Source organism: Eumetopias jubatus, unplaced genomic scaffold (assembly GCF_037043125.1).
Source record: "Eumetopias jubatus isolate StellerSeaLion01/CBP00866 unplaced genomic scaffold, mEumJub1_p1.0 scaffold_13, whole genome shotgun sequence".
Lineage (NCBI taxonomy): Eukaryota > Metazoa > Chordata > Mammalia > Carnivora > Otariidae > Eumetopias > Eumetopias jubatus.
In genome coordinates this window covers 11,051,331-11,073,131 of record NW_028274819.1, presented here as the reverse complement: position 1 = coordinate 11,073,131, position 21,801 = coordinate 11,051,331, and the positions used below count along the sequence as shown (strand labels likewise).

At 36.3% G+C, this 21,801-nt stretch overlaps 1 protein-coding gene across 1 annotated transcript; it reads left to right on the top strand.

The window, feature by feature from the left end:
- Positions 1 to 2,729: 2,729 nt before the first annotated feature.
- Positions 2,730 to 21,735, top strand: MS4A5 (membrane spanning 4-domains A5). The gene is made up of 5 exons (XM_028117996.2): positions 2,730 to 2,882; positions 6,565 to 6,693; positions 9,003 to 9,059; positions 10,031 to 10,183; positions 21,652 to 21,735. The coding sequence occupies exons 1-5, from the start codon at positions 2,730 to 2,732 to the stop codon at positions 21,733 to 21,735; spliced, it is 576 nt and encodes a 191-aa protein (XP_027973797.1).
- The last annotated feature ends 66 nt before the right edge of the window (positions 21,736 to 21,801 follow it).

Here is a 21,801-nt window from a genome sequence, read left to right as displayed (position 1 = left end):
AAATAATACCCTTCCCTCATTATCTAATGACCCCTTCTGAAATATACCTGGGAGGGACACTGGGTTTTATCATCATTCATGGAATAAGATATTTATAATTTATTTTTTATTTTTTTAAAGATTTCATTTATTTATTTGACAGAGAGAGACAGTCAGAGAGGGAACACAAGCAGGGGGAGCCTGAGAGGGAGAAGCAGGCTTCCCGCCGAGCAGGGAGCCCGATGCAGGGCTTGATCCCAGGACCCTGGGACCATGACCTGAGCCGAAGGCAGACGCTTAACGACTGAGCCACCCAGGTGCCCCAAGATATTTATAATTTAAAGAGCAAGAGAAATCTAGAGGATCTGCAAGCCCCTAAACAGATGATATCAGGGCACACTAGTTGACTGCTACTGTCTAGAATATGACTATGGATCGTTTAAAGGGGGGAGATTATGCAACAGCGAGAAAGATAAGAAATTTAAAAACAGAATTAAGCTTCAACTGCAGGAAGAGAAGAGAAAGAGAAAGTGCACAGAGAGCCTTTCTTGGAACTTTCTAGCAAGGAAACTGGGGAAGCTGTGACAAGGAGAGGCCTGATCCCATTAACTGTGAATCTGAGAACATGAATCACTTGGATCACTGTGACTTCCCTGGAATAAGCAGCAATAACAGCCTTGAAATAAAGCTTGTTGGGGACACTGAGGAAGACAGGGCTATTACACATTATTCCACAAACCACTTTAGAGTTAGATTAATTCCCATGAAAAGAGTAGATTTTGGCAGATTGGAAGATAAAAAGAAATCTAAAGATATGGGAAAAAGGAAAAGTAGTGCACAAATTTATCTTACCCATGTATCAGTGGAGCTGGATGCTTTCTCAGCAGGAGAGCTATGGAGTTCCACAGCCACCCTGTAATGTAGAAGTGAGGTAAAATGACTTCTGGACCAACTCAGTGTGACATTTCCAAAGTTCCTATAGCTAAGTCTACAAAAATACACTGAACATTTAGCTGATAAAGAACCAACCAAAATAAACTTTGGAAACAATGCAAAAATAAAACAAAGCATTTAGCCACTATGATTAAAACAGTAATAACAATAAAAAATTTTAATTGCTATTATTTTTGTAATTACAACTTATTTAGCATCCACTACACACCAAATACTTAATAATTCACTCACAATAAGGTAAACTTATACTTTATACCTATAAGGTAACAATTATTATTCTCATTTTTAGATAAAAGCTATAATATTTTAATAAGTAGGTAAGTTAATATGAATATATAAATTAATGTATCACTTAGCCAAGACCACGTACCTAGTACATAAAAGGGTTTAGAATTAATTCTAAGTTTCGATGCTCCAAGGATTGAGTCTTTCAGAACTGCATCTCCAGAATTAGCTTGCATGAATTGAAGCATAATAAAAACTTCAAGTAATCTTTCTACCATTTGTCTGATGGCTATTAAAACATTGTCCTAGCCATCATGCTTAGGGAAAAAGAGAAAGAGAAAGAGGAACTGAAAAAGGTTCAGAGGAAAGCAAAAACATGAGTAAATAAGGATGAAATGGTATTATAAAGTATATTGGAATAGAGTTTGCTTAACTCAGAGAACACTAACCTAACAGCAAAGGATTTTCATAAGGGAAGATCACCATTAGGATTCTACATTCATGAAAAATTGAATGCTGGAAGGTAAGGTTGGTCCTTTAATATGTTCTAACTGGCAAGTGGCTAGAGGATGTCTCATCAGGATTTTTTTAATTTAGGAAGACCTGATCTTATTAGGAAACACCAGAGAATGACAAGGTAGAGTGTGTAAATGAATACAAGTTCTTCTCCTCCCTTCATCCATGTCCTTGCAATATGACAGTACAATCTTCCTGTGAAGGTATGGAGTGTTTCCTTACCCTCGAATATGGGTTGTCTCTGCAATTTGCATAGGTCAATGAGAGATTAGCATACATGATTCAGCAAAAGTTTAAAAAACATCTGTGAGTTAGAGAAGAACCAAGAGCCTACCAGCTGCCAGATATGTGACTGAGGCCATGCTAAATCATCTAGCTTTGGCCACTCCACCAAATGACCACAGATGCAGAGAAAACCTGGCACACAAGAGCTGAGCTTGACCAGACCGGTAGAACCACCCACATGACCCACAGAATTCTGAGCAAAATCAAATGCTGGTTGTATGAAGCCACTAAGTTTTGAGGTGATTTGTTCACAGCTAAAGTTAATAAAATCAGGTGGCAAAAACAAAAGTGACAGGCTAAATAGACACTATGTCTACTTCAAGAAGTGGATTATTAATTAATTCTGAGGGCCTGAGAGCTTTTGTCCCCTACCTCCTGAACACAGAGAACTAGAATAAGTATTCGCAATACTCATTTTTTTGGGAACTAAAATGTCTTCACAGATCATCTAGCCCAGTCTGATCAATGTACATATATGGAATCTGAAACCAAGAGAGGGGATGTGACTTGCCCAAGGTCACAGTGAGTTCCTGACTGAACTAGGACTACTGGGCAGGTCCTCTGAGCTCCAGTCCTGGGTATTTTACTCACTAACCTTGAGATCTCGACCAATCCTGAGATTCCATGACTCTGTGACTCTATGGTTCTATAATTCCAAGACAAAGAACAACAATTCCAGTGTTCCAGACAGCCTTGGTACAGAAGAACATGGTCTAGACTTAAGTACCATCAAGAACATTTTTTCATTTCAAAATATCAACTGCACCATCATGGATTCAAACACTGCACACAATCCTGTGTTTCTGGTATTTCCCCCAGATATCAATGTTCCTGACTTGCAGTCAGCAGACCCTACAGCCACAACCTATGATACAAGCAGCCCTCTTCCAAAATTACTTGCTACAAAAATGAAAATCTTAGGGGTAAGTCAGATTTGCCCCAATGTATACTCTACTGAGGGTGTGTTATGGACTGTTTGTGCTCCCCATAATTTATAGTTGAAACCATAATTCCAGTGTAATGGTGTTTGGAGGTGGAGCTTTTTGGGGGTAATTACTTCATGATGGTAAAGCCCTCATGAATGGGATAAGAAGAGGTCAGAGAGGTAGCTAGCTCTCTTTCCACCATGTGAAGTTACAAAAGAGAAGTTGGTGGTCTGCAACCCAGAAGGGGTCTACACCAGAACCCAACCATGCTGGCACCCTGATCTCAAACTTTCAGCCTACAGATCATGAGAAATAAATTTCTGTTTTTTATAAGCCACCCAGTCTATGAACCATGGGCTTAAACAACCACCCCCAGCAGGGTGTCACAGATTCTACCACTTTGCAATAGAAGCTGAACTAAGATGGGGGTGGGGGTGGGGAGAAGAAGAGGGAAAGAAATGTCTGGAGGCAAATGTTTCAAGGTAGGAGCTAAATCCAACTTTTATTTCCATCCAGTTCAGGAAGTATATGTCACATTTCTAAACCAATTATGTACAAGGTTCTATGGAGAGGAAGATATAAAATGAATAAGCCAAAATCCCTAGGCTCTTGAAGATTGCAGTTAAAGTAAAAATCTCCAAACTCACTACCTAGGAGTTTTTTTCATAGTCAAGTTCAGAGAAAAGAAAGAAAATCAAGTAGAAGTCAATAGATCAGATTTTATATCCTGGGTTACTGAGTTCTACAGTTTTACATTTTCCCAGTCAAGACTCAGAATTCAGTTTCACAGTATTATACGGTATTTTTACATGTGGGGTTTTTGAAGAAAATCCCCTGAAGACTGTAAATGTTCATCTCTCCACCCACTTATCCATTTCATGACTATTAATTATTTTTTATTTACCAATCTCCTTTCAGAAAATGTGATTCAGTATGTTTAAGGCTGTGATAGTATCTATATCTTATAAAATATTTGTCATCTCAACCCCAAGCCTTCAAGAGTGGAAAATAGAAAGAAACTGACTTTTCCCAGAAAAAAAAAAAAAAAGTAGAGAAAGATGGCCCACTGACATGCAGAAAAGGGCCATTAGTCTTAAACTGCTTTAGCATCTATTCAAATATAATGGTACTGAAACTTCTGCTAAAGAGTTCAAATTACTTTAACAAATATGGATTGAACTATGGGCAAAAAACTATGTTAGACACTATGGGGGTTACAGAAATAAATACAACCTAGCTTCTCTCATTGAGGAGAGAATACATAATTTCGAAAGAAAAAAATAACAATATTAAATACCACGTTTCACAGTAGCATCTAAAAAGAGCCATAAATGGTTGGGGGTGAGAGGCAGGGGAACCCAGAGAGGGAACAGTTACTTCTATCTAAAAGCAATGGGACAACGTTATGGCAATTTTGGCATTGAGTCTGAACACTAAAGAAGTGATGGAATTTTAATAACTAGATATGAAAGGGGAGGAGGAAAGCAGAATATTCTAGATTGAGAAAGCACCATGAACAAAAAACTCCTGGTAGCATAGTTTGGGAATGACAAAAGAGCCGGGAGGAAGCGCATTAGACTCGAAAGATTAAAGGGGATTAAAAGACAAACAAAAAAAAAAAAAGAAAGAAGAAAAATCAGGATGGATAAATACACTGCAGTACATTCATACAAGGGAATGTTATTCAGTGCTCAAAATAAATAAGCCATCAAGCCATGAAGATACATGGAGGAAACTAAAATATGCATTTCTAAGTGAAAGAAGCCAGCCCGTAAAGACAACAAACTATATGATTCCAACTATGTGACATTCTGGAAAAGCCAAAAAATGGAGACAAAAAGATCAGTGGTTGCCAGGGGATGGAGCAGAGAGGGAGGGATGAATAGGTGGAGGACAGAGGATTTTTAGAGCAGGAAAACTATTCTGCACAATACTATAATCATGGATACATGTCATTACACATTTGTCCAAACCCACAGAATGTACAACAGCAACAGTGAAGCCTGATGTAAACTATGGATTCTGGCTGACAATGATGTGTCAGTGTCGGTTCAATTGTAACAAATATACCACATTGATATGGGATATTGATAGTGGGGGAAGCATTGGGAGAGGGAAACAGGAAATAGATGGGAACTTTGTACTTTTCACTCAGTTTTGCTGTGAACCTAAAACTGCTTTTAAAAAATAAAGCCTAGTGATGCCTGAGTGGCTCAGTTGGTTAAGCCTCCGCCTTCAGCTCAGGTCATGATCCCAAGGGTCCTGGGATCCAGCCCCGCATCGGGCTCCCTGCTTAGTGGGGAGCCTGCTTCTCCCCCTCCCTCTGCAGCTCCCCCTGCTCGTGCTCTCTCGCTGTCAAATAACTAAATAAAATCTTTAAAAAAATAAAAAATAAAAATAAAGCCTATTAACTTAAATAAAATGGTAAGTATGTACCGTAAATTTTGTTATAGATATTTTACCAACATTTTTTTAAAATGTGAAAAATAATATTTTGGGGAGAAAAGGAAACAACCAGGAAGGTAATTTGGAGACCTAATTGCCAAGAATCTTAGAGCCATCCCTACTTAGACTTTACAATATTGACAAGTAGCTTCCAATCTGTAAAATCAACAAATCACCTAAGGAGCTTTATAAAATGTGTATACCAAGTCCCCAGGCCTTGTTCCAGAACTACTGAATATCAATTTTGAGGGAGTTGGGGGGGGTTGAAATCTGTATTTTGTAAACACTTCTCTGAATTTGATGACCACCAGATTTAGGAGCTTCATTTCAAAGAAATTGAGAAGAGTAACCAGACTGGTTCTGTTTTGCAATCTTACTTCAGCACTGACGTAACACTGGAATAGAGAAAAAGGAAGCTGGTGCAGAAAAGCCAGTTAGAAAACAATTTTAATAGTTTAGATGAATGGATAGTGGCTATTGAGTTGAACTTACTCAAATGGACTTGGACTTGAGGAAAAGAATATCCTTCACAATTCACCTACTTAAAGGTCATAGTTGCTATGGGAGTGAAAGAAAGGACTCAGAGAAGGTAGGTGGAGAGTAAGAGGGCAGAGAACAAACACACAGGGTACACCTTCCATTCTTTACGTCATTCTCACCAATCTTCCCTAGCAATCGTCAAACCACTGCTTTACTTTTTTTCATTATTTGTTTTATTTTTAATTTTTTGAGGAATCTCCATACTGTTTTCCATAATGATACATCCCTACCAACAGTGCACCACATTCTTACCAGCATTTGCTTCTTGTCTTTTTGATGTTAGCCATTTTAACAGATGTGAGGTCCTATCGCTTTGTGGTTTTGATTTGCATTTCCCCGCTGCTTGGAGAGTCTGACATGGTCTAATCTGGAGATTCCATTCAGTAAGTATAGGATATAGGTTATAGGGCCTGAGAGTCCACATCTCTAATTCTCAGGTGATCCTAATGTTGCCAATCCATGGGCTACATTTTCCAGAGCACTGATTTAGATCATTTTACCTGTTACCAGATATCAGATAGAGGAATCAAGAAAACACCTGGGAGCATCATAAGGGGTTTCTACTAACCTTCCCCTCTTTATAAAAGAAGGTAATCACCAAATCCTTTTAACCAAAAGAAGATCGTGTATATTTTTGGAAAGGAAACCTACCATTTTGCTTTTTCCTTACCATAAATTTTTCCTCTATTTATAGGCTATGCAGATCCTGTTTGGAGTGATGAACTTTTCTTTTGGAGTTGTTTTCATTTTCACACTTGAAAATCCATACCCACGGTTCCCCTTTATATTTGTTTCAGGATATCCATTCTGGAGCTCCGTTTTGGTGAGTATAGTCAGTTGAGTTCAATTTGAAGCCATGACAACAGGGATACTAGGGAATTCTTAATTACAAAATGAGCTGCATTCAGTTGTAGGATATGCTTTGTAAAGGTAAAATAAAAATCAACTTTATTGAAATTATTTCCCCATTAATTCATCAGACTGCTGATGTTCCCATCATTGGGGCCTAAAGTTCCTTTGGGAATATGTCCTTGGGTCTTGATATCATTTGTCCATTCATTCATTCAAAATGAGTTGCTATCTGTGATAAGCCAGATACATAGTGGAAGGCAATGAGGCTCGAAAGGTTAATAATACATGGACCCTCACTATGAAAGACAGTATGAAGTTTCCTCAAAAAATTAAAAATAAAATGATCATATGATCTAGCAATTCCACTTCTGGGAATATATCCAAAGGAAATGAAAACCCTATGTCAAAGATATATCTGCAACTCCATGTCCATAGCAGCATTAGTCACAAAAGTCAAGACATGTAAACAACCTAAGTGTCCATCAACAGATGAACGGATGATAAAGAAGTGTGTATATATATATACACATACATACAGCCATAAAAAAAACAAGGAAATCCTGCCACTTGCAACAACATGGTTAGACCTTAAGGGCATTATGTTAAGTGAAATAAGTCAGACAGGGAAAGACAAATACTGCATGATCTCACTGATATTTAGAACTTTAAAAAATTCATAGATAAAGAGCTCAGATTTAAGGTTACCAGGGGCAGAGAGTGAGGAGAGAGGGGATGGAGGGTGGTGGTCAAAAGGTACAAGCTTCCAGTAATAAGATAAATAAGCACTAGGGATACAACGTATAACAGGATGATTTCAGTTAACACTGTTGTATGATATACATGAAATTTTTTAAGAGAGTCTCATCACAAAGAAAAATATTCTTTTTCTCCTCTTTTTCTTTTTCCTTTTCTTTTGGGGGGGGTTGTATCTATATGAAATAATTGATGTGAAGTAAAATTATTATAATCATTTCACAATATATATAAGTCAAATCATTATGCATATGCCCTAAACTTATACAGTACTGTATGTTAATTACATCTCAATAAAACTGGGGAAAAAATAAACAAAAATAATAATACATGAGCCCTTCCTTCAAAGGGCTCTCAGTTTAGCAAGAAAGAAAACATGTAAAGAGATCATTTCAAGGTAATGTGATAAATGATATCACAGTGCTTGTGTAAGGAGAGATGAAAGATCAGTTTACTCTTTAGAGAAGTAAAGAAACAGGGAAAGCTTCTTAGATGTACCTTTGAGCTACACAGAGGCATTTACTTAATTACATCCAATAAGCATTATTTTAGCACCTAGTTTAGTGCCAGAGAATGGATGGTGTGTGGGAATTCAGGAAAAAGGCAGTTCTTGGTCTCAAGGTCTCTCAAGTAGAGAGTCAGATCATCACCATATGGTGTGAGGAGTGGTGACAGACATAGGAACTGCCTCTATAGGAAAGGTACCTATAAAAAGGAGGGGAAGACACCCAGAGACACTCCAGCTTGGCTGTGTTTTAAAGGGTGGGTGGTTAATCAGGATGAGAGCACACAGAGAGGAAGGATGGAAGGAATGGTAGAGAGTGGGGAATGGTTGGGCATAAGGGCTAGAGATATCCTGCTGCATGCCAAGGGAGAACCATGAACAAAAGGCTCAAGGTATGGGACAACACTTTCTATCCTGTAAGAGTGATGGTGAAGAAATGAAGCTGAAGAAATACAAGGCAGTGGGACTGGAAACTTAAAAATGCATATGCTGTAGTCCGATTTGGAGTTTCTACCAGATGACGCTATACCACATATGACTCACCTCCGTGGAAATTCTTGGGATTTTTTTTCAGAATGCCCAGCATATTAGCTGGCAGAACATGCTGGACTGCAAACGGGTATGACGGATGTTTCTTATAAGAATGACAGAATCTGATTTTATTGGTTGTGAACTGATTTGACACCAGTGTGGCATGATATCAAAGCTCAGTCCACAATAGCTATAAAAGGAAGGTAGATGAGAAAACTAAAGCCCAGTGAAGCTAAAAAAAAAAAAAAAAAAAAAAAAAAATCTCATGTTCAAATAGATAGTTAAGGCTAAAGCTAATTTCTAGTTCAGTATTTTGTCCACTCCTCATTTGTGGATAATCTTATCAGGCATCTCACCCTGCTCACTGCTCTGAGGATCGTGTGAATTAGGAAGGAAGACATGTGAACAAAGCACATAGAAGTCCATTCTCTGAGAACTTTTTAACATCAGTTAAGCAAGCCCATCACTAAAATATTTATTCTTTTTAATAGTTCATTAATTCTGGAGCCTTCCTAGTTGCATTGGAAAGAAAAACCACAGAAACTCTGGTGAGTTACATTTTCCCCTTCACCAAAAATGTGTAACTTTGAAATAATGATTTTAACCTTGGAAGTGAATTTGGAAAATCATTAACCCACTATAATTCCACAAACTGTCAAGTACTGATACCAACCAACGTCACTGGGCTTTTGTCCATAGAATCATAAAACACTAACGCCAGAAGAGTTTTTTAGGTCATCCAGTTTCTTATTTTATATATGAAAACACTGAGGCATAGAATAAAAGCCAAGTTCCTAAACAAAATGGCAAAATGGGTCTCAGCATTCCAGTAACTCATCCATTCATTCTCTCTGTCATGCCAGACACTTTGAAAGGCACTAGTTTGACTCACATGATAGGCACACTGTGAAGACAACCTAATTAAAAAATAAATAAATAAAATAAAATAAACCTTATAAGCAGAAGTTCAAAATAAATAATAGTGTTAATGAATGCAAAAGTTTAACTTACAGATAAATTATAGTATTTTTACTTTTCTCAAAGAATCAAAAATGTGAGATATAATTAACAAGCCAATAAATTATTTCCAACACAGGACTTCTCCTGTAGGTTTGAAGTTTTAGAAAGGAATAAAAATTGCAAAGAAATACAATGTTTAGTTAAAAAGAGCCATAAAACAAAAATGCAAGTAGGTCATGACTTTTACCAGAGCATCAAAGTGCAGGGCAATGTGGCTACGCCTAAGTACCTCTTTTGTCCAGTGTGCACCCCTCCCCCCAACTAAATGGGAGTTAACTTATTAGGTACAGACTGTGGGGGATGGAAGGGTTATTAAAAGTTCACTGGATTCCCTCATACTCTGGCTGAGTGCCTGAAGCCCAAAGGGATGAAGTGTCTCATATATGATCACACAGCTGCTTTGTGGCATTGCAAAGCTGTGACTAAAACTCTCCCTCCAGTCTCCCCTACCATTGCTTTTTGTCTATAGACTCAGTGTTATGGTCTTCATCTCTTTCAGGTGAAGTTGAGCCAAATAATGAATTCTCTTAGTGCCCTGGCAGCAATAGCTGGAATCATTCTCCTCACATTTGGTCTCATTCTAGATCAACAATTCTTTTGTGGCTATGCTGAAACAATTAGTCAGTGTCAGGCTGTTGCTACCCTATTCACTGTAAGTATACTGCATTTTTATGGGGAGTAATGGGTGTAATCATAAAGATTTATTAGCATCTAATCAGCAAAATCCAAATAATGTTGTGGACACATGTATTTTCTTTTATTTACAAACATTTATAGAAATCATAATATCTGATAGGTTACACCAGGCATTGTGGAATAGAAAATAAACACATTATAACCCACAACTTGAGGAATTCACAGATGAGTAAAGAAGATAAAGCATATATACCAATGAGTCTAATATAAAAGGTACAGTGATATAGGAAGAAAAATGCAGGTATAGCAGTATGGTAGTGATTCACAGTCCCAGATATGTATTAGAATCTTAAGTGGAATACTTTTATGGTTTTGGTTTTGGCTTTAATATTCAGACTGGACTTCTGATAAAACATGGTATATATTGAAAACAGGCATTTATTTCTGCTCTTTCCAAAACACCACTATTATTAAGGGAATGGAAAAGATGTAAATCTACATGGAGAGAAAAATTAGTCAACAAGACCCATCAAAATTTGTCAAGAAAGCTGGAAAGTCATCAGTCACCTAAGGAAAAGGGAGTCTTCATAGAAGTAAAATATCACAGTTGCAAGAGTAGATATCTATCCTCATCTTTTTCCTGTACTTAGAAGGAAAACATCTTGTCTTTCACCATTAAGTATGATGTTGGCTGAGGGTTTTTAGATGGATTTGATCAAGCTGAAGAAGTTTCTTCTCTTCCTAGTTTGCTGAACATATTTACCATGTGTGTTGAATTTAGTGAAATGCTTTTTCTGTATCAACTGAGATGATCATGTGGTTTTTGTCCTTTATTCTATTGTTATGGTGCTTTGCACTGATTGACTTTTTTATCTTTTTTTGTATTATGTTCTGTTAATCACCATACAGTACATCATTAGTTTTTGATGTAGTGTTCCATGATTCATTGTTTGTGTATAACACCCAGTGCTCCATGCAATACATGCCCTCCTTAATACCCATCACTTTTTTATCTTAAATAAAATAAATTTATCCTGGGATAAATCCCACTCAGTCATGCTGTATAATTCTTTTTAAATGTTGTTGGATTCAATTTTCTGGTACTTTGTTAAAGATTTTTGCGTCTTTATTTATAAGGGATCTTGGCCTATACTCATCTTTTCTTGTGATGTCTTTGGTTTTTGTGTCTGGTTAATACTGGCATTGTAGAATGAGTTGGAAAATATTGCTTCCGTTTATACTTTCTGGTAAATTTTGAGAAAAATTATGTTGAGTTTTCCATAAACATCTGGAAGACTTCACTGGTAAAGTCTCCTAGGTCTGGGTTTTTTTTTATTGTGGGAAGTTTTCTTAAATTACTTGTTATCAGTTTATTTAGATTTCCTATTCCTTCTTGGATCAGTTTCAGGAGTTTGTCCCTTATTGTCAGCCTGAGTGAATGAAGGAACATGACAATACTGATTTTCAAAAAGGCTGTCTTGGTAGTGCTGTGTTAGTAGAGTTGTCTACCAATAATCTAGAACCTTGAATTAGCATAGAGGAGATAAAATAGCCAAGAGTATAAGCCCACCACCATCAATGGCATCAGTCATTTTGAGGGAGGGTAGTTTTGTTCCAGTCACCTTGAGTGGAAGCAGTCCAGTTCCTAACTCTGAGGAGCTTGGGCCACCTGTGTATTAGCTGTCCTATCTTTTAGACCATTTGATTTTGTAAAGTTTCTAGAGGACTATACCTTAATGTCTATAATAAGTGTGGTAGTGGTGGTGGTGGTGGTGGTGATTTTAGTAAGATCTTTTCAAGTGTACTCTTTCCCTGATGATAGTTCCAAAATAACCAGTCACCTGCCTAAGGTCACAAAGAATGATTAATTAGATGGCTGGCAAGGAAAAGCAGTCCACATCTGTTAGTGGGAAAAACTGACAAATTTATTATATAATCAGAGTTATCAGAATGAAAGTCAAACCATTCACTGAGATGTAATACAGAATTAATTTCTGAGAATTTAGTCAATGATTACCAGGAAGTAAGAAGAAAATAGGGATAGTGAAGGCCTTGAAAAATCCACCCCTGCCTGCTGACTCAAGAAATCAGCAGCCTCCGACAGGTGGAATATATGAAGAAGAGTCTCTCCTACAGCCAATTTCCTACATATAGACAAGACTACAGAAGGTTCTTAAAAGATTTTAATGAGTAGTCTAAGATAATTGGTCCTAGAAAGGATATTGGTCAAAGAGACATATTACTTATTAGTCCTGGTGGCTGGCTAACAAGACATAACTCTTTTCCTAGGATTTATTCTTATAGATACACAAAAATATAGATAAAAGGCAGATAGACAGACAGGATGGTTAGTGGCAAAGCTTTGGCAGACCATCTATTTCTTCACCCCCACCCCACAAAGGGAAAAGAAAACAAGAACAAGCATGAAGGGATAATGAAAGAGTCCTGGGAAACCTGACTCCTAGGACAAATAAAATAAACCTTACCCAATAAAAAGTGCTAGATCGCCTCATCAACATAGATGTGCAAACCCTGGACAGGGTTGCTCACAGGCAGCCAGTGGATAGCCATTAAGTGAGTCAAAAGACCAGAACTGTAATAGTGAGGGATCTGACAAGACCTCTCTGGGGCCTCTGTGACTGTCTAGCACCTTCAAAGACCACCAGGAAAATCAATGACAGTTAAAAGCTGAATTTATTAAATTTGCTAATCAAGGGAGAGCATGGGTCTCAGACACAATAGGGGGAAACAGAAAAGGGCATTTATAGGATTTCATCAGCTGGAGGAGTCATAAGGTAATTTTAGGGGAGAGTAACAGTAGTCTGGAAAGGAACTGGTTAGATTTGCAAACTAGACAAGTTTTAGAGACAGCCAATGGTCTAATTTTTGGAAAACATGAATTCACATGGAATTACCATTAAAACATCTCTCTGTGGCCATATTTTGAACATAAAGCTCTGAGACATCTTATGTTAAAATCTTGAACTTAGATATTTGGTCTTGCGTATCATGCTTTGATACATCAATTTGCTGAGTCAAAGTACAGTTATTTTTTAAATCATGGTTTCTTTTCATTATCAATTCTCAGTAATCTTAACTAAAACAAAAACTAAAAACTATGAAAATTACCAAAAAGAAAAAGTAGAAGCAACTGGACTGATACCTAACTTCTCAAAAGCAACAATAAAGGCCAAAAGACTGAACAATATAATATCTTCAGCATTCTGAAAAAAATAACTGCCAACCAATAGCCTATCACTCACCACCCATTACTGTGATATAGATACATACATACATACATACATATATACATACACAACGGAATATTACTCAAACATAAAAAAGAATGAAGTCTTGTCATTTGCAATGACATGGCTGAAGCTAGAGTGTACTATGCTAGGTGAAATAAGTCAAAGAAAGACAAATACTATATGATTTCACTCATATGTGGAATTTAAGAAACAAAACTGATGAACAAAGCAGGGGAAATAAAGAGAGAGTCAATCTAGGAAAGAGACTCCTAACTATAGAGAAAAAACTGAGGGTTGCTGGAAGGAGGTGGGCAGAGGATGAGCTAGGTGTGTGGTGGGCATTAAGGAGGGCACTTGTGATGAGCACTGGGTGTTGTATGGAAGTGATGAATCACTGAATTCTACCACTGAAACCAATATTACACTATATGTTAACTAACTAGAATTTAAATAAAAACTTGAAACAGAAAAAGGAGAAGAAAAATATCTTACAAGAATGAAGTGAAATGAAGAATTTTTAGAGATACAAAAATTGAGCTTGCCTCCTGCAGACCAGAATTAAAGGAATAAAGAATGAACTCCAAATAGAAAGAAAACGATAGCACAATGAGATGCAAAAAGGAATGAAGAACAAAGAATGTGATAAACATGTGGACAAATACAAGTGAATACTGCTTGTGTAATGCAGTAATAATATATATTGAGATTAAAAATACAGTATTTAAAATACCAGTCAGCATTAACATATAAGTAGAGAAGGGAGAAAATGGTGTTTTTGTTAGTTGTGTTTGTTAAGGACCTGAGTTTTCTCTGAGAAGAGCATGAAGGTTTGAAGAACTTTTAGACTTTGATGTGTTTTAACACTTAATGGTACCATCAAAAGTAAAAAACTAGAACTAATAGATATATTTAGTCTATTATATCCAACAACAAAGAATACACAATTTTGTAACACATACCAACAAAAGATGACTATATATTGGTAAATATGACAATTCCAGATTAATACCAAAGATTGAAGTCCTAGTGTATGACCTATGCAATAAAACAATAAGCAATGATAAAAATAATTTTAACCTGTGGTTGGATATTAAGCAGTAGGTTTCAAAGGAATTATTGGATCAGGAAAGAAATCATAATATGAATCCAAAGATGTTCTGAAATGAAAGCTCAAAAACTTGAGGGCGAAGGTAAAGCAATACTTTTAAGGCAATTCATAGCTTGGAAATGTAGATACTATAAAATATGAAACTTTGAAAAATAATGGCCCAAATATTAATCTCAGGGATTAAAGGAGAGAAAATTAGTCCAAAGAAAGAAGAACAAAGGAATTAATATACAATGACAAGAGAAGAAATTAGTAAAAACAAAACAAAACAAAAATCACGCACACATTAGACAGGATCAAAATAGCCAATGATTGGCTTACTGAAAATACTAGTAAAGTATACAAATCCTTTTTTTCTGGTTATGACAGAGTAATTTATATCAGAGCATCTCTCTAGTGAAAACCACTTTTATTAAAAGCTTATTAAAATAACAAAAAACTTCCAAATGTTTGAATATACACAAAAGAAACCATGGCAGCCAGGATTTAAAGTGCAAGGATCCTCTGAGAGTTGTACACATTGAATGAACTAAACCCAAAATTCTCCATCACTTTTCTCCACAAGTTATTTGCTGACACCTAAGATGTGTAGGATGCAAAGCTCAGAAGCCAAGTTGATAAGAAGCTAAGAGGCTAAAAGGCCAAGAAGAGATTTCGGCAGTCATGCAGTACGGCAGACACAAACACATTGTTCAGAGTCTACCATGGAGTAGTGGGGTCTGGTAAACACCCCAAAATTTCACTTCTGAAGAAAGACTACACCCTAGAATTAAGGACAAAGGAAACAGACCAGCCTCACAAAACTGAAATTCGTCCTTGAATTATTTGGTCATGGTAACCTTCTCCTAATCTGTCTGATGGAAGAAAATTAATTCATCCCTAGAGGAAGATAACATAATTTAGAATTTCTACCATTTCTTGCATACTACATTTGTTATTAAGTGTAAAACAAAACAAAACAAATTAGTCATACCAGAAGATAGGACTGAACATCTAAAAAATAAAAACAAAATAATCAAGGCATCTGGGTGGCTCAGTTGTTTAAATGTCTGCCTCTTGATTTTGGCTCAGGTCATGATCTCAGGATCCTGGGATCGAGGCCCAGGTCAGGCTCTGTGCTCAGTGGGGAGTCTGCTTTAGGATTCTCTCTCTCCCTCTCTCTCAGCCCCTTCCCCCACTCTCTCTCTCTCACTAAGATAAATAAATCTTTAAAAAAAATAATCAATGATTGAAACCACCTCAGTGGTAACCCAGATGGTAAGGTCATCAGATATAAACTTGACAATAAACATGGCTGTTCTATCCAAGAGAGAAGAGAATGAGTTGGAGAATATTATGGGACACTGAAACCCATTAGAAAGAAGTCATTGGAATTTATAGAACTTCAACTAAGCACTCAGTAGATGGGGCGAACAGCATATTAGACACTTCAGAAGTGCACAGGAAGAGAATCAGTGTAAAATATGAAGACTAATGCCCAAAGAGAAGAAAATGATATAAAATATTAGAAAGAACAAACATAAGGGACATATGGAGCAGAACAGAAAAAAAAGGTGCCCCATATACAACTGAAGAACCACAAGAGAGAAAATGAAAATGCAGCACAGAACAATGCTCACAGAGAGAATGGCTGATGATTTTGTAAAGGAATCAAAGATAAGACATGAACCACAAACAGGAAAATACAAGGAAAACTACATAAAGCACATGATACTTAAATTTCTGAGGGAAAAAAATGTATAAAGAGCAAAACCTAAAAAGAAGCTGGGGGTGGGGGCAGAGGTGAATACATTACATTCAAAGGAACAAAGGTAAACTTCCAACTGACTTTTCATTTGGAGGCCTGACAGAGGCCAAAAAACATTGGAATGACATTTTAAACTGCCGAAATAAAATACTGCTAATCCAGAATTCAGTGTTCAGTGAAAATGTTCTTTAAAAGTAAAGTTGAAGTAAAGATATCAGACTAACAAACCTGAAAACAATTGGTATTGGCAAATTAGTCCTGAACACAGTAATTACTAGTAAGAATACTGAATCAGTAATCAAAAACCTCCCCAAAGAGGAAAGTCCAGACCAGATGGCTTCACTGGTGAATTCTGCTAGAAATTTAAAGAAGAATTAACACCAATCCTTAAGCTCTTCAAAAAAATAGAAAAGAAGGATCCAAATTCATTTTATAAGCCCAGGATTACCCACACCAAAACCAGACAACTATGCTACAAGAAAAGAAAATTTCAAGCCAATATCCCTGATGAACATATATGCAAAAATCCTCAATACATTGTTAGCAAACTGAATTCAATAGTATATTAAAAGTCTCCTACACTATTATCAAGTGGTATTTATTCCAGGGATGCAAGGATGGTTCAACATACACAAATCATTAATGTGATATACCACATTAACACAATGAAGGATGAAAATCATATGACCATCTCAATTGATGCAGAAAAAGAATCTAACAAAAGTCAACATGAAAAAATTTAAATTCTCAACACACTGAGATAAAGGAGCATACCTCAACATAATAAAGGCCTTATATGACAAGCCCATAGCTAACATGATACTAAACAGTGAAAAGCCAAAACTTTTCCTCTAAAATCAGGAACAAGACAAAGATGCCTAGTCTCGTAATTTCTATTCAACATAGTACAAGAAGTCCTGGCCAGAGCAACTGGGGGAAGAAAGAAAGAAAAAAAGAATGAAAGGGAAGAGGAAGGGAAGGGAAGAGAAGAGAACAAAGGAAAAGCATCCAAATCAGAAAGGCAGAAGTAAAAATATCTGTTTGCAGAGGACATATACCTAGAAAACCCTAAAGACTCCACCAAAAAACTATTAGAATAAAATAAATTCAATAAGATTGCAGGATACAAAAATCAATATACAAAAATCAGTTTCAGTTGCATTTCTACACACTAATAAAGAGCTATGAGAAAGAAATTAAGAAAACAATCACATTTGCAATTGCATCAAAAAAGATAATGTACTTAGGAATAAATTTAATCAAGGAGGTGAAAGATCTGTACACTGAAAACTTTAAGACAACGATGAAAGAAATTGAAGACACAAATAAATGGGAAGATATCCCCTGTTCATGGATTGGAAGGATTAATATTGTTAAAATGTCCATACTACCCAAAGCAATATACAGATTTAATGCAATCCCCATCAAAACGCCAATGGCATTTTTCTTAGAAATAGAAAATAGTCCTAAAATTTTATGGAACCACAAAAGACCCCAAATAGCAACAGCAATCTTGAGAAAGAAAGAAAAACAAAGCTGAAGCCATCACATTTCCTGATTTCAAACTATACTACAAAGATATAGTTATCAAAACAGCAGGGTATAAGTATACAATAGACTCAGATCAGTGGAATGAATAGAGAGCCCAGAAATAAGCCCATGCATATATGGTCAATTAATTTACAACAAAGGAGCCAAGAATATATGACAGGGAAAGGACAGTCTCTTCAATAAATGGTATTAGGAAAATTAAACAGCCACACACAAAGAAATGAAAGTAGACTACTATCTTACACCATACACAAAAATCAATTCAAAATAGATTAAGGACTTGAATGTAAGACCTAAAACCATAAAACTCCTAGAAGAAAACACAGGTAGTACACTACTTGATATCCATCCTGGCAATGATTTTTCGGATTTGACACCCAAAGCAAAAGCAACAAAAGCAAAATAAACAAGTGGGGCTACATCAAACTAAAAAGCTTCTGCGCAACAAAAGAAACCACCAATAAAATGAAAATGCAGCCTATGGAATAGGAAAAAAATTTACAAATCACATATCTAATAAGCAAAATATATAAAGAATTTGTACAACTCAATAGCAAAAAAAAAATTAAAAAATGGACAGAGGATCTGAAGAGACATTTTTCGAAAGAAGACATAACAAATGGCTAACAGGTACATGAAAAGATGCTCAGTATCATGAGCCATCAGGAAAATGCAAATCACAACCACAGTGAAATATCACCTCACATCTGTTAGAAGGTTATTATCAAAAAGACAAGAAATAACAAGTGTTGGTGAGGTTGTGGAGGAAATGGAACCCTTGTGCACTAGTGGTGGGAATGCAAGTGCACTTGTGCAACCACTATGGAAAACAACATGGAGCCTCCTCAAAAATTAAAACTACTATATAATCCAGCAATTCCACTTCTGAGTATTTATGAGAAAGAAAACACTAACTCAAAAAGATATGAACATCTTCATATTCATTGCAGCATCATTTACAAAAGCCAAAACATGGAAACAAGCTAAGCATCCACCAATGGATGTATATGTGGTACATTTACAATGGAATATTATTCATTGCCAAGAAAGAAGGAAATCCTACCATTTGCAAAAACGTGAAAGGACTTTAAAGATACTATGCTAAATGAGATCTCCATCTGACTAGATGGAGAAAAACAAATACTGTATAATATCACTTACATGTGGAATCTTAAAAAAGCCACATTCATAAAAACAGAGTGGAACAGTGGTTACCAGGGGCTGTGGGGTGGAGAATTTGGACTGATGTTTGCCAAAGAGTACAAACTTCCAATTAGAAGATGAAAAAGTTCTGGAGATCTAATGTACAGCATTGTGCGTATTGTTAGCAATACTGTATTATATACTTCAATGTTGCAAAGAGATTAGATCTTAAATTGTTCCCATTACAAAAAGTGAAATGATAATTATGTGACATGAGAGAGGTGTTATCTAATGCCACAGTGGTAATCATATTGCAACATATAAATGCTTCAAATCAACACACTGCACGCTTTGTGCACACAATGCACACACACAATGTTATATGTCAATTATATCTCAAGTTAAAAAAAAAAAGCAAGGCACAGAATGGGAGATAATCTCCTCAATGCATATATCTGACTAAAGACCCATGTCCAGAATATATTAAGCACATGTGAATATTAATAATAAAAAGACCAAAAAAAATGAGTAGGACTTGAACAAGCACTTCACAGTAAAAGATTTGCCAACAGCCAGTAAGCATGTAAAAACGTGCTCAACATTATTAGTTACCAGAGGAATGCAAATTCAAAATCACAATGTTTGTATGCACAGCAGAATGACTTTAATGAAAAGGACTGGCAAAAGAAAATCTTGGCAGGAATGTAAAGCACATGGAATTCTTATACATTTTTGGTGGGAATGTAAAATGGCTCAGCCACATTGGAAAACTCTTTGGTAGTTTTTATCAAAATCAACAAGGCCTATTTTATGTCTTAGCAATATATACAAGAATGTTCACAGAAAATCTATTCATAACAGTTAAAAACTAGAAACAATTCAAATGTCTATCAAGAACAGAGTGGCTAGAGAAACTGGTTATTCAAAGAACAGAATACTACTTAGCAACAAGAAAGAAAACACACTACTGATACATGCAACAGCATGGATGAATCTGTCCATTATACTGAACAAACAAATTCAGATACAAAAATGAACAAGCAAAGTTATTAAATGGTGTTAGTAATCAGAACAGTGGTTGCCTCTGGCTGGGGTAGGGGGAGTGACTGGGAAGGGACACAAGCGAACTTACTGCGGTGATACATGTTGATATGGAAATCAAAACAGGGTAAAATACATATATATTTACATATAAAATCTGATATGGTAAAAGAAGTGGAAAATATTTTTAAAGCAGATAACAGCAGTTTCAATGCTTTTACAAACAAAGAATGAATATAACTAACAAAAAGTCAAAAACATAATTTAAAAACTGGACCAGATTATGAGGAAGGAATTTACAAAATGCAAATGTGGTGGCCACTCGGAGTGATGTTTGAATTCACCAGAAGTCAGGGAAATGCCAATTAAATTAATACTGGACTAGGATACATTTATTAGATTGGCAAAAATTAAAATTATAAAAATTATCACAGGTAGGGAAATGGTGACAAGGATGTTCCTGTGTATTGGTGGCAGAAATCTGAAATGTTACTACCATTTCGGAAAGGAAGGAGGCATTTATTTATATGAAAGATATCCAGGTAGCTATCTCCATAGCAATTAAACACCTACATATAAGGGCATGTGTACAAGAATGCTTATTGCAGCATTATTCAGAGCGTTAAGAATGAACAAACGTGGGGCGCCTGGGTGGCTCAGTCCTTAAGCATCTGCCTTCAGCTCAGGTCATGGTCCCAGGGTCCTGGGATCGAGCCCCGCATCGGGCTTCCTGCTCCACGGGAAGCCTGCTTCTCCCTCACCCACTCCCCCTGCTTGTGTTCCTGCTCTCACTATCTCTCTCTCTGTCAAATAAATAAATAAAATCTTTAAAAAAAAAAAAAAAGAATGACCAAACACAACAGAAGAAGAGGAAGAGTAAATCAATTATTTCCTGTCACTAAAGAATAAATGAATTATGGCAACTATACCAGGAGATATTATTATGTGGCCATTAAAAACCATGTGACTCTAAAATAAACAATATTTTAACCTATACTCAAAACATGTAGAAAGATACAGTTGCAGAACAGAATGTTAACCATATATATGACCTTCACAAACTTTCACTGGCAGAACACTTGTATGTCCAGCCTCTGGGTTCCTAACAAGGTGTGTATCCTGTTCATGCTCTCTGTTGCCAAAGCAAAGAATTTTGAAATTGGTCTCTAGCAGTGATAAAAAGAACAGAAGATGGTCCTATTCGCCTATGCTTCTTTCTGTGTGTGTTTTTCTACACGTTCCTCTTTTGTCCGTGCCTTTAGGGTTTTTACCCTCTTTTTCTTTCCTTTTCTATTTCTGCTTCTATTTTTTTTCCTATTTCTTAACCTTTCTTTCTCCTTCAACAGACCACTTTTTCACATTATTTCTTTGTATTGTATATATTTATGAAATGGAACATTTCTGCATATGATATAGAAAGCGGATTGTTTTGTATGACTTTCTCTAAGAAAATAATGTGCTGTCCTGTGCTGAAACAGCTGTATGCTCTCGTGATCCTCCACTATTTACTTCCTAAGCATCCGATACAGTTGAGACATGTGGGAGAGATTTTCTTAAATGGGCATTGCTACCTCACTGTCATTAGAAAAACCATTATTGTGCTAATACCGTGATTCTTTTTTCTTCTTCTTCTTCTGTTACAGGGAATTTTGATTATGTTGATGGCCTTCAGCATTATTGAATTATTCATCTCTCTGTCCTTCTCAGTTATGAGGAGACCCTTTTAATGTTGTGACTAATGGTGCTGAATATCACCATGGGAATAAAGAGGTGTTATAATATCACCAAGAAGT

Coding starts and splice junctions, on each gene's coding strand:
- MS4A5 (XM_028117996.2), top strand. CDS start 2,730: ATGGATTCAAACACTGCACACAATCCTGTGTTTCTGGTATTTCCCCCA. Junction 6,694..9,002: donor CATTCTGGAGCTCCGTTTTG/GTGAGTATAGTC, acceptor TCTTTTTAATAG/TTCATTAATTCTGGAGCCTT. Junction 10,184..21,651: donor CTGTTGCTACCCTATTCACT/GTAAGTATACTG, acceptor CTTCTGTTACAG/GGAATTTTGATTATGTTGAT.